Here is a 14,542-nt window from a genome sequence, read left to right as displayed (position 1 = left end):
GTCAAGGATGACCGGCTGCAGGTTTTAGGGTGGGAAGTGGTCGGGGTTTGTTCTGGGTCCAGGGGGTGAATCGGGGTGTTGCCGTCTGTCCCGCCCACCAAACAAATAACTCACAAGGAGTCCAGATATCAAAAACACTTCATGAGCTAAAGGGAGCTGAATGGCCACAGTGGTTCTTGTCCTGCCCACTATACAAAGTACCCACTACACAAAGTCCACATATCATCGGGAAACATCAAAACAAAGTGGTTTGGCACCCTTGATTTTATATATTTAAAAAAGTGCTCTCCATTTTCCAGTTGGTGGTCCCTGTGGCCCCAGAGAAGGATGGCAACGGCCGACTGTGGATTTTGAAGCCAAAATCTTTGGCGGGGTGGTCAGAGACAACCACAGTAAGGTCACTGTGCTAATAGGCCGCTTCCCAGACATCCCCGGAAAGTCCCTGGGTGCAGCAATGGTTGTTCAGTGCCGCACAATGCTCACAACTGATTCAGGGGAGTGAAACTTGCTATGCATTGTGTCTCAGTGTGGTTGCATTCTCTACAGGGTAATCAGGGGGAACATACGGTCTCATTGATGATGATCTCCAAGGCATTACCAACTGCAGAACAGAACTAAGTGCACAATGGGACAGAACTAACTGCATGACAGAAGTAACTGCATAACAGAAGTAACAGCACAAAGGTTTCAGTGGTAAACAACAAACCATACCAACTTTGGGTATATTATTAGATTAATATACCCCACAAGCAACCACACAAACTTCCCCAAGCTCCAAAAATCGTACAGTTAGCTTCAGAACTACACACTATCCAAAACACAATTGTCCTTTTTGAAGGAAAACTATTCACACGAAGTAATACAGTCCTATTCTTGACTAAACAATACCTAAAAAAAACCCTTGGTCCTTTGTAAAGGGAAAAAAACCTCAATTACAAAACTCTTTGCTCCTTTTTCAATTACCAATCTTCCTACAAAATCGCGTCATCCCGTTTCAAGGAGCAATTCAACAGACAATATGGGGGTCCCAAAAAAAACATCCCTCATTGGGTCGTAGCCAGGAGTAAGGGGCCAAGAATCGAGTGAAGAAAGACGCCTACGACTTAAAGCTCAGAATGACAAGAGACGTAACAACCAGAGCCACTGAAACCCCCATCAGCTTGGCAGTGACGTCTGCATGCTGCCAGGGCAAGAGCTTCAACTTATAGAGCATCTGAGAAGCCTACAGCAAGACACGCACCCCTCGAAGAGCTTAGAACAAGTGCCTCGACTTCCAGGGCAGCCGAGACGCCTGAAGCCGGAGAGACACATCTGGAAGACAGGAGGACAAGACAGGCAGCCTCTAGAACCAGAAATTGACAGCAGTTGAAAGGGGCAGCATTCCTCGATGATCCAGACACTCCGTATGAGGCACGTGCCTTGGTCAGTATTGGTGGAATGATGATACTCTGCACCACATGTAGGATCAGAAAGTGTAAGGGGGGAGACAAAAGGCACGTACTGCAGAGCCAGCATGGTAAACCAACTCAAGGCATTGCTGTTGGGCACTCGCCACAATTCTCAACAGATTCTTAGAAACCTCGGCAAATACAACTCTGCTTTCCAAATGGGGCAGACCACTTTTACACCGAAACACATATGTACGGCAAATGCAAGGTTCAAGGTCTACCACAACATTGGCTCCCTGCTGCTTTATCCCAATGAGCAGCACAAGCTCCTTGAAACGTACTTCATGGGAGACGCACAGGAACAGGCACGGTAGCGGCAGAGCAATATTCCGCACCAAATTTTTGATGTGGTCATGGCTCCGCAGGACATGTGGCATGAAAAGAATCCCTATGTCAAGCGTTTACAAAACAGCCATTCAAAACATGACCACAGATGGGTACAAAGTTGTCATTGGAGCAGTCGGGACACCTGCTGGTGAGCGCGAGCGCCGCTTTAATGTTCCGACTACAAATGAGGTTGCCATTCTCATAGTTGCCAATGAATTCCAGAACAGCGATATTGTCTTGCATAAGCAACTCCTGCAGGTGCATATTCTTTCCAAAAAATTGCAGAGAGTAACAGAGCCAATCATCATCTGTAAGTATCCTATTCTGTTTCCCTTGGGGGAGGATGGGTACCACTTCTACGAAATGCAAGGCCCCAAGGTTACTGTCGTGCAATTGTATGCCTTTCGATGATGGTAAGACATACCTGTCAACCATTTATCAATACCGACCATATTACAGACCAGTTCAGATCTTATTGGTCACCCCGTTCCCTTATATATCTCAACGTTCATCCTACAAAGTCCCATCACAAGGGAGAAACACAAACAGACAAATACATTTTATTGCCCGTATTGAAATGACTGTACGCCGTATGGAGCTGAAAACTCTATTTTCCTGTGAAAGAATACGGGGTAAACCATATGGGTTGACAGGTATGGTAAGAGAAGAAGAGTCAAACCACTTGCTTCGATGTGAACCTCTCTTCCAGGGTGGAGAATTATGAACAATTGAGAGATTCCATTGCCAACTATAGAAATCCAGATGACATTGGACAACTGACGATCCTCCCATCCTCCTTTACTGGTGGTCCCAGATGCATGCAAGAGAGGCCACAAGATGCCATGACATATGTCAGAAACTATGTCACTCCAGATCTCTTCATAGCCTTCACCTGCAATCCAAATTGGGCTGAAAAAATATCAGACTTGCTACCTGGGAAAAATCCGGATGATAGGACTGATCTGGAGGCCAGAGGTTTCCATCAAAAACTTCTACTCCTGAACCTCCTGAAACATAACAAAGCCGAAGTCTTGGTGAAGTGCTCTGCTATGTGTACTCGATTGGGTGGCAAAGAATTGGACTGCCTCCTGCACACATTCTGCCTTGGCTCAAAGAAAAACTCAAATCAAACCAGGCTGACTCATGCATAAGTGCCGAGGTTCCAAATGTCAATGAGGATCCCAGCACTTTCCCAGATTGTGTCCAAACACATATTTCATGGTCCATGTAGTACTTGTGAACCGTGCCTCACCATGCACGAAAGATGGCAAAATGTTCCTCCCACACAATTGGGACGATGGTTACCCTCTCTACAGGAGGAGGAGACACCCTCAACATGAGAGTTGTACAGTTAAAAAGGGTTAAGTTGACGATGACAATAAGTGGGTGTTTCCCAACTGCTCACTTCTGTCAAGAATATGCAATGCTCACCTCAATGTCGAATGCTGCACCTCGATAAAGGCAATTAAATGCATATATAAGTATGTCAACAAAGGAAGCGACCGGGTAGTCTTTGCCTTGCAGAGAGGTTGGGCACAAGTAAACGCATACGGTAAAGTAATTTGCCATCAAATGGGGTCACTGCATCAGCAGCAACGAAGCTGCGGAGAGGATTCCGGAGTTTTCAATTTATGAGCGATACCCCATAGTTACACACGTAAGTGTCCTCTTGGGAAATGGTCAACGTATCTTCTCCAATGGTGGCAGTGTCTCAAGAGAGAGCACAGAATCCTCCCATTTCTTCAGCTTTGTAAGCAAAGTTCATTTGCACGGACACTGTTGCATTGGCGGGTGCAGCGGTTCCTGATCATCCTGGAATCTACTCCGACGCGGCACTCGGGGTGCGTTTACACCACGGTCCATCACAGTAACTCAGAATGCTTTTTTCTTAATCTTCGCTTACTTTTGCACTCAGTAACAGACCCAACCTCCTACCAGCACCTGACAAACTGTTAATGGGCATCCTGTGTGGAACATTTCATGAGGCATGCCAGAGGAGGCGGCTTCGCTCAATGCTATCGCCTTTGCTCAAAACCTTGGGGTCACCTTTGAGCCTTCTCCCTCCTTCACCAAGAATACTGCCACGGTAACCCGCACATGGCGCTTTCATGTCTTCAACATCCGTAAAAATTCGCCCCCTTATCTCAAATTCCGCTGCCAAAAAACTCATTTACTCCCTCGTATTTTTCACGTCCCGACTGACTGTAATTCCCTTCTTCTTGGTCTTCCTGCCTACGCCTTCGTTCCCCTCCAGAAAATTCAAAACGCTTCGTCCCGGAAATTTTTTAATCTTCCACATCACACCCGATTCCGTGTGCTCCCCTCGTCCAACTCCATTGATTTCCCATCTACTATACTCTTTGGTTCTTTCGGTAAAGTCATGTAGGTATAAAACTAAATAAATGTATTTTATTTTCTACCTATGTGATTTTACCGAAAGAACCAAAGATTATGGATCCCTGCAGTCACGAAACCTTCAAATCTAGATTTCCCGTCTACGATACTCTTTGGTTATTTCGGTAAAGTCATGTAGGTATAAAACAAAAATAAATGTATTTTATTTTCTACCTACGTGACTTACCGAAACAACCAAAGAGTATGGATCCCTGCAGTCACGAAACCTTCAAATCTAGATTTCCCATCTACGATTGCTGTTTATTCAAATTCCTCGACCTCACGTACAAACTGCCCCATGGTTCTGCCCTGCCCTATCTCACTTCTCTAATGTCGTACTATGTCCCATCGAGGCCCCAGCATTCACAATCTCCATTCTCCCTCACACCGCCCCCCCCTCCCCTCCCCTTCCTGTGCTCAGTCACGTTTCCGCTCCTTCTCCCACATGACTCCCCTCCAATGGAAAAAGCTCCCGCTCCACATCAAACAGGCAACGTCATGAAACCATTTTTCGTTCCTCCCTTAAGACTTATCTTTTTTCAATAGTCGAACCCTCTACTACTTCCTGTCTGCATCCTTAAAACCTTAACCATCCTCAGCCGCTCTCCCTCTACCGCTAATCATCCTCCCTTACCATCCTCCCCCTTCGTAACCTCGCCAGCGCTCCCTTTCCCGATCACCACCCTTTAAAACCCCCATCAGCCAATAACTAATGTACCATTTATAATTATTGTCAAGTGCTTTGACAAAAGCGCTATATACACTTGTAAAGGAGAGCCGACACGAGGCTGCAGGGGTTTCTCTTTTATTGCTTCCCCCAGTCCACACTCGTCCCCAGCCATCTCAATCCCGTTGCCACCAATTCTCCCACTTTTTCCCACCCGTTCTCTCTTATATCTCATCACCTGCTCCCCCCCCCCCTTCCACTGTCACCGTCCCACTCCCCCTTCCTTTTGGTGGGAATCCTTCCCGTGGCCATCACTAACACAATGCTAGATAAGATGACCACTAGAACACTACCCTGGAAGAAGCAGCAGCAGCAGCAATCAGATCTGCTTTCAAAGTGAGAAATCTGTTTGCTGTGCTTATCACAACCTGCTCTCCCTCCAATCCCAGGCTGTTGTGGGAAACTCACAAACACCGCTATATGACCGAGGACATTCTGCATAGGGCTAGACAAGACAGCTCTAATGTAAATTTGCAGTACAATAGTGAGACCTTCAATCAAAGACTAATTTTGATTGAGAACAAGATCATGTCTATGGTCGGGAAATCTCTGCTGCAGTTGCAGCTTGGACTTCCTGTGCCACAAAGAGGTGATGCCGACAGGCTCAGCAGGGAAATGTTGCAGGAGACGTGCTATAATGCCATCCAATTGGCGCAGGAGGTTTCCAAAACTGTACCTCTGTTGTCACAGGATCAGACGAGCAGCCTACACAAAGAATTGTGAATATGGTTGACAGAGACACTTGTGGAATTATCTTCCTGGATGCTCTGATCAATATACTTCTTGCCACAATTAGATCCGAAAAGCACGTTGCCATTGTTGCCGCCTCTTCAGGAATTGCTGCAACTCTTCTGACTGGTGGAAGAACAGCCCACTCAGGTTTTCAATTGTCCTTGGATCTGCACCGATCAGAGAATCCGGTGTGTAACATCAGCAAGAGCAGAGGTTTAGCTCAGGTCCTGCAGAGCTGAAAACTAATTGTTTGGGATGAATGAGCAATGTTCAATCAAGCAGCTTTTGAAGCACTGGATCGCACTCTGCCGGACCTCAGAGACAATAACATGTACTGTATGGGGGCAGTCACATTGATCCTCTCTGGAGATTTTAGACAAACACTGCCAATTGTTCCAAGGGGAAACCTCGCTGCAGATGAAATAAAGGCCCGTTAAAAGAAAACGAATCTCTCGTCTGGTGTTCAGAAATTGAGTCTGACCACAAACCAACGTGTGTGAGACTCCAGGGAGATGTTAATGCAGGAACATTCTCAGACCTCTTGCTGTGAATTGGCAATGGAAATCGCCGAGATGATCAAAGTGGACAGGTGACAATTCCAGCCAATGGTGGCACTGTCGTTAAGACAGGTCGAGAGTTTTTTTAACGTTTTTTTTTCTCCCCCACATACTCAATCACTTCCCGGATTCCACCTATCATAACCGGCTACTGTCTGTGTCAACGAGCCATCCTTGCCCCTAAAAATTATACACTAAGCAGTATCCATTACTACATCCTAAAGGAGCTACCTGGTCAAGAATGGACATACATGTCAAGCGATACTGTTACTGAAACAGGCCAAGGCAGTACATTATCCCACAGAAGTCCTCAACTCATTGCAGCCACCAGGAATGCCACCTCACTAAAGAAAGGTTCCCCTGTCATGCTGCAAAGGAATCTGGATCCTCCCGAACTCTGCAACGGGATCAGCTCTGCGTGAAAAAGCTCCTACCTCGTGTCATTGAGGCAACTATAATGACAGGGTGTGTGCCAAAACAAAATGTCTTTATTGCTTGCATACCACTCATTCCCACCGATGTCCCTTATCAGTTCAAACGACTGCAGTTGCTTGTTCGGCTCTCCTTTGCAATGTCCATCAACCAGTCACAAGGACAGTCGCTGCAGGTTGCAGGGAGGTTCACCTTCTAACTCCCTGTTTCTCCCATGGGCAGCTTAACATAGCATGCTCCAACCTTCTCAAACTTGTGGTTTACCCACAGGCCCTGCAATAAAATAGAATAACTTTGAATGGCCAGGCAATATGTAGAAAACTTAATCATATTTCTTTTCCTCAATTTTGATCCTGCCCCATATGTTGGTACCCATTAATTTATCCCGGGCAATGCTGGGCCCCCCAGCTAGTTTTCAATAACACGAGACCTTCCCAACAGAGATAACGAAACTACTAAACTAGAAACATTGTTTTGTTTTACCAGGTAAGGCCCACTGAGCTATGTAGCTCCTTTTCAGAAGCGACCTGGCCATCACAAATGATAGCTCAGCGAAGCGTTTGATATCATCATCATCGCGTGGAAATGTATAGCGGCACCCATAGACTGACTGAGACCCATACAAAAATTAAACTTTGATTTTACCAGGTAAGGCCTCCTGAGCTATGTAGCTCTTTTTAAAAAGCCACCTGGCTACCATAAATGATAGCTCAACGAAGTGGCTTATCACGTGGGAATTTATAGCAGCATCCAAAATACTCTAAATGCGTGACGTTGATTCTTAACTGTGGAGGGGAAAAAAATCAGAGGACCCGGAGAAAAATCCACACGACAACAGGGAGAGAAATAGAGAGACGCAAACTCCACATATACAACAGGCGCGAGGGGTCGAGATCGAACACACGACCTCCTGTATACCGGGCAAGGTAGTAAACATCTCCCAGCCGCCATTTTATGGACCAGAGGGCAATGATGATGAAGAGTGGGAAGGGAAGAGAATGACAGAGGAGAGGCGGAAATAGCGAGCAGCAGAAGTGAGCTGTGTAGAGGAACGGGGATCTGTTTGCACGTTACGCAGTGATCATGGGGACAGGGGGCTCAGAGTTGGTATGGTCATGCAGGAGTCTCGTGGTTTACTGGACGCTTGAGCCGGTTTAAAGAGAGATATCTATAGTTGAGAGGGGAAGGCTCAGAGTGGGGGTGGTCACACGGGAGTCACGTGGTTTACTGGAGGCCTGAGCTGATGTAGAGACAGAGATCGATGCGTTACGCTTCACTGACCACGACGCTGTAGAGGCTCCGGTCAAGCATTGATGGGTCCATGGGGCTTCTCAACACAGACCGGGTCTGGAACAGCGGCTGCTCCCTCCACGCAATGACGTGCTGGTCAGGTCCTGCACAGGGCAAGTGGCACGTCAGGTGTTAACTCGGGTAGTTACACCGCAGCCAGTCAAATCTCTCATCACTTTATCTCTCTCATCGCTCTATCTCACATCACTTTCACTCTCATAACTTGTTTTTCTGTCTCCCTCGGCGATGCGGCAATCGACTCATCTCAACCAGCTGTACACGATGCACTATTCAAAGTTAAAAATTTCGATGCTATTGTTTGGCGTTTCAACATCACGGAGTAGCACCGATTTCGGATTTATTGGTACCCCAAGTCGCGGAGTTAAGTACACCCCTGGAAAAAAAGTGTCCCAGAAATAACAATATTTATTACCTCGGCCATTTTGTATTATTTGGTACCCCGGGGTAACCGCCAGAGGGATGATTTAGCGCAGACTCCTCCTGCCCGAAACGCATCAGGTCATTAAGCTCTCACTGGTCTCAAACGTTTAACGAAGCTGCGTAGGTGCGGGGTGAGCTCGCTGCTCTGTTCGTAAGTCGATTTGCTCGTAAGTCCAACTTTACTCATGTCGATTCCAAACGTGTAGTACGGCATGTACACTAAGCACGGGGAATGGCTTTAAAAGTTACATAATCTCCTGTAGATGTTCTTCACGTTCTGTAGATGTCGATGCCACTGGTTCTTCACGTTCTGCAGATCTAGATGCCAATGGTCCTTCACGTTCTGCAGAAATAAATGCCACTGGTTCTTCACGTTCTGCAGATGTAGATGCCACTGGTTCTTCACGTTCTGCAGATGTAAATGCCACTGGTTCTTCACGTTCTGCAGATATAGATGCCACTGGTTCTTCACGTTCTGCAGATGTAGATGCCACTGGTTCTTCACGTTCTGCAGATGTAGATGCCACGGGTTCTTCACGTTCTACAGATTTAGATGCCACTGGTTCTTCATGTTCTGCAGATGTAGATGCCACTGGTTCTTTACGTTCTGCAGATGTAGATGCCACTGGTTCTTCACGTTCTGCAGATGTAGATGCCACTGGTTATTCACGTTCTGCAGATGTAGATGCCACTGGTTCTTCACGTTCTGCAGATGTAGATGCCACTGGTTCTTCACGTTCTGCAGATGTAGATGCCACTGGTTCTTCACGTTCTGCAGATGTAGATGCCACTGGTTCTTCACGTTCTGTAGATGTAGATGCCACTGGTTCTTCACGTTCTGCAGATGTAGATGCCACTGGTTCTTCACGTTCTGCAGATGTAGATGCCACAGGTTCTTCACGTTCTGCAGATGTAGATGCCACTGGTTCTTCACGTTCTGCAGACGTAGATGCCACTGGTTCTTCACGTTCTGCAGATGTAGATACCACTGGTTCTTCACGTTCTGCAGACATGGATGCCACTGGTTCTTCACGTTCTGCAGATGTAGATGCCCCTGGTTCTTCACGTTCTGCAGATGTAGATGCCACTGGTTCTTCACTGGCGACACAGACCACGGTGAGGAGGACACAAGCTTGGCCCTGGAGCCCTGGGATTCACAATCCAGGGGCCCACACACGTGGCACCTGTGTGTGTGTCTGTGCTTAAAATGAGGAGGGGGAGTGGCGGTGCTGCGGTTAGCACCGCCACTGCGCTCCGAAACCTGGTGACTGAGGGGGAGGGGGAGGGGGGGTTCGATTCCCGCCTGCGGCCAACGCCGGTGACGATTCTCTCAACCTCCTCCCATCGTCACTGGGGAGACAAAGGCGGTCGGGCGTGGTGCTGGCCACCCATCCCCCTCGTGTGCCGTGTTGGCCTTCACAGGTGCTCGCTAACAGCACTTGCCCCAACAGTCTGTTAAGGCTACACGGGGGATCTTCGTTTATGATAAGGAGGCTTGTGAAGGACGCTATTTGGTCAGTTGGAGGCAGTCGCCCCCCAACAGCAAAGCAGGGCAGAGGAGCGACGCTTACAACAACGAGCGTAGCGCCGGGTGGATACAATACAGAGAGTAGCTAGAGTGGTGAGCAAAGGTGGTGCATCTGCCAGCCATCTCGGTCAGTCAATCCATGGCACTTGGGGGTCTGTCCCGTGACCTCCTCCTGCACCTAGCCTGGCACAGCAGTGAACCCATGGCACATGGGTCTGTCCCGTGACCTCCTCTTGCACCGAGCCTGGAACAGAAGTGAACCAATGGCACCTGGGTCTGTCCCGTGACCTCCGCCTGCACCTAGCCTGGCACAGCAGTGAACCCATGGCACCTGGGTCTGTCCCGTGACCTCCTCCTGCACCTAGCCTGGCACAGCAGTGCACCCATGGCACATGGGTCTGTCCCGTGACCTCCTCTTGCACCGAGCCTGGAACAGAAGTGAACCAATGGCACCTGGGTCTGTCCCGTGACCTCCGCCTGCACCTAGCCTGGCACAGCAGTGAACCCATGGCACCTGGGTCTGTCCCGTGACCTCCTCCTGCACCTAGCCTGGCACAGCAGTGCACCCATGGCACCTGGGTCTGTCCCGTGCCCTCCTGCCAGCAGAGAGCCTTCGGTACTTCACGTGATAGCCTGAAAGTGCACCTGCCCTGGCACAAGCGCCGTGATGTTGTTGTTATGGGGGGGGGGGGGGGGGTGGCCAGCACCACGCCCGACCGCCTTTGTCTCCCTAGCGGCGATGTTTACTACGCACATTTGAGGCCGAGTCGACCTAGGGGAGGAGGCCCAGGACCGGTTCAGATGATCGTCACTGGTGTTGACCGTGAGCGGGAATCGAACTCGGGTCGCTTCGGGTATCGAAGCACAGCTCGCACAACCACCACCACCACCGTCATCACCACCACCACCACCACCATCATCACCACCACCATCACCACCACCATCACCACCACCATCACCATCGTCATCACCACCACCATCATCACCGTCATCACCACCACCACCGTCATCACTACTGCTGCTCACCACAACCATCATCATCACCACCACCACCATCACAACCACCACCATCACAACCACCACCACCACCACCGTCATCACCACCACCACCACCGTCATCACCACCATCACCACCACCACCGTCATCACCGTCATCACCACCACCACCACCGTCATCACTACTGCTGCTCACCACAACCATCATCATCACCACCACCACCATCATCATCACCGTCATCACTACTGCCGCTCACCACCACCACCACCGTCATCACCACCATCACCACTACCGTCATCACCACCATCACCACCACCACCACCATCACCACCATCACCACCATCATCATCACCACCATCACCACCACCACCGTCATCACTACTGCCGCTCACCACCATCATCATCACCACCACCACCACCATCATCACTACTTCCGCTCACCACCACCACCACCGTCACCACTACTGCTGCTCACCATCACCACCACCATCACCACCACCATCACCACCACCACCACCACCGTCATCACTACTGCCGCTCACCACCACCATCATCACCATCACCACCACCACCACCGTCATCACTACTGCCGCTCACTATCATCACCACCATCACCACCACCACCATCATCACCACCACCACCACCGTCATCACTACTGCCGCTCACCACCACCACTACCATCATCACCACCATCACAACCATCATCACCATCACCACCACCATCACCACTACTGCCGCTCACCATCACCACCACCATCACCACCACCACCGTCATCACTACTGCCGCTCACCATCACCACCACCACCACTGTCATCACCACCACCACCATCATCACCATCATCACCACCATCACCATCACCACCACCATCACCATCACCACCACCATCACCACCACCACCGTCATCACTACTGCTGCTTTACCACCACCATCATCACCACCACCGTCACCACCACCACCATCACCATCATCACCATCATCACCACCATCATCACCACCGTCATCACTACTGCCGCTCACCACCACCATCATCACCACCACCATCACCGTCATCACTACTGCTGCTCACCATCACCACCACCACCGTCATCACCACCATCACCACCACCATCACTACTGCCGCTCAACACCACCACCGTCATCACTACTCCCGCTCACCATCACCACCACCATCACCACCATCACCATCATCACCACCATCATCACCACCACCGTCATCACTACTGCTGCTCACCATCACCACCACCACCGTCATCACCACCATCACCACCACCATCACTACTGCCGCTCACCACCACCATCACCACCATCATCACCGTCATCACCACCACCATCACTACTGCCGCTCACCACTACCATCATCACCACCATCACCACCATCATCACCATCACCACCACCGTCACCACTACTGCCGCTCACCACCATCATCACCACCACCATCACCGTCATCACTACTGCTGCTCACCATCACCACCACCACCGTCATCACCACCATCACCACCACCATCACTACTGCCGCTCAACACCACCACCGTCATCACTACTCCCGCTCACCATCACCACCACCATCACCACCATCACCATCATCACCACCATCATCACCACCACCGTCATCACTACTGCTGCTCACCATCACCACCACCGTCATCACCACCATCACCACCACCATCATTACTGCCGCTCACCACCACCACCGTCATCACTACTCCCGCTCACCATCACCACCATCACTACTGCCGCTCACCACCACCATCATCACCGTCATCACCGTCATCACCACCACCATCACTACTGCCGCTCACCACCACCACCATCATCACCATCACCACCATCATCACCACCACCGTCATCACTACTGCTGCTCACCATCACCACCACCACCGTCATCACCACCATCACCACCACCACCACTACTGCCGCTCACCACCACCACCACCACCGTCATCACTACTGCTGCTCACCATCACCACCATCACCACCGTCATCACCGTCATCACCACCATCACCACCACCATCACTACTGCCGCTCACCACCACCACCGTCATCACTACTCCCGCTCACCATCACCACCACCACCATCACCACCGTCATCACCACCACCATCACCACCACCATCACTACTGCCGCTCACCACCACCACCATCATCACCATCATCACCATCACCACCATCACCGTCATCACTACTGCTGCTCACCATCACCACCACCACCACTACTGCCGCTCACCACCACCACCACCATCATCACCGTCATCACCATCACCACCACCGTCATCACTACTGCTGCTCACCATCACCACCACCACCGTCATCACTACTGCTGCTCACCATCACCACCATCACCACCGTCATCACTACTGCTGCTCACCATCACCATCACCACCGTCACCACCACCACCGTCACCATTACTGCTGCTCACCACCACCACCGTCATCATCATCCTCAGTCTCCCAGGCTCGACGCCACAGCCTCTTGCAAAGCGCCCGCAGGATCTTCTTGGCCGCTTTGCGCCACCATCGCGTCAGCCACCTTCTCCAGAAGCTGACCATGGAGGAGGACTCAGACTCAGACGAGGAGGACGATGAGGACGAGAAGGGGAAGGCGGAGAAGAACGAGACCCACGCGCTCCAGATCTGATGTTGGAAACACGCGGAAGCTTCCTCCTCCTCCTCATCCTCCACCACCACCCTGACGGAATGAGGGGATCCCAGCGAGCTGATTGATCCCTCCCAGCGAGCTGATGGACTCCTCCCAGCGAGCTGATTGATCCCTCCCAGCGAGCTGATTGATCCCTCCCAGCGAGCTGATTGATCCCTCCCAGCGAGCTGATTGATCCCTCCCAGCGAGCTGATCGATCCCTCCCAGCGAGCTGATCGATCCCTCCCAGCGAGCTGATCGATCCCTCCCAGCGAGCTGATTGATCCCTCCCAGCGAGCTGATGGACTCCTCCCAGCGAGCTGATTGATTGATCCCAGCGAGCTGATCGATCCCTCCCAGCGAGCTGATCGATCCCTCCCAGCGAGCTGATTGATTGATCCCGCCCAGCGAGCTGATTGATCCCTCCCAGCGAGCTGATTGATTGATCCCTCCCAGCGAGCTGATTGATTGATCCCAGCGAGCTGATTGATCCCTCCCAGCGAGCTGATTGATCCCTCCCAGCGAGCTGATTGATCCCTCCCAGCGAGCTGATTTATCCCTCCCAGTGAGCTGATTGATCCCTCCCAGCGAGCTGATTGATCGATCCCAGCGAGCTGATTGATCCCTCCCAGCGAGCTGATCGATCCCTCCCAGCGAGCTGATCGATCCCTCCCAGCGAGCTGATCGATGGATCCCAGCGAGCTGATTGATCCCTCCCAGCGAGCTGATTGATCCCTCCCAGCGAGCTGATTGATTGATCCCAGCGAGCTGATTGATTGATCCCTCCCAGCGAGCTGATCGATCCCTCCCAGCGAGCTGATTGATCACTCCCAGCGAGCTGATTGATTGATCCCAGCGAGCTGATTGATTGATCCCAGCGAGCTGATTGATCCCTCCCAGCGAGCTGATTGATCCCTCCCAGCGAGCTGATTGATCCCTCCCAGCGAGCTGATCGATCCCTCCCAACGAGTTGATCGATCCCTCCCAGCAAACTGATTGATCCCTCCCAGCGAGCTGATTGATTGATCCC

The 14,542-nt window shown here is 50.8% G+C and overlaps 1 protein-coding gene across 1 annotated transcript in view; it reads right to left on the bottom strand.

Moving 5' to 3' along the window:
• Positions 1-13,665, bottom strand: part of LOC116958199 (synaptotagmin-17-like) — a 28,982-nt gene extending 15,317 nt beyond the window's left edge. The window contains exons 1-2 of the mRNA XM_076055998.1: positions 13,295-13,665; positions 7,899-8,011 (exon numbers count right to left, since the gene is read on the bottom strand). Of these exons, the coding sequence (XP_075912113.1) occupies positions 7,899-8,011; positions 13,295-13,424 (243 nt within the window). The 5' untranslated portion in view covers positions 13,425-13,665. The remainder of the gene's footprint in view (positions 1-7,898; positions 8,012-13,294) is intronic.
• Between the last annotated feature and the right edge of the window lie 877 nt (positions 13,666-14,542).

Source organism: Petromyzon marinus, chromosome 74 (assembly GCF_048934315.1).
Source record: "Petromyzon marinus isolate PM22_M1 ecotype Great Lakes invasive population chromosome 74, UKy_Petmar_22M1.pri1.0, whole genome shotgun sequence".
Classification (NCBI taxonomy): domain Eukaryota; kingdom Metazoa; phylum Chordata; class Hyperoartia; order Petromyzontiformes; family Petromyzontidae; genus Petromyzon; species Petromyzon marinus.
This window is presented reverse-complemented; position numbering and strand designations above follow the sequence as displayed.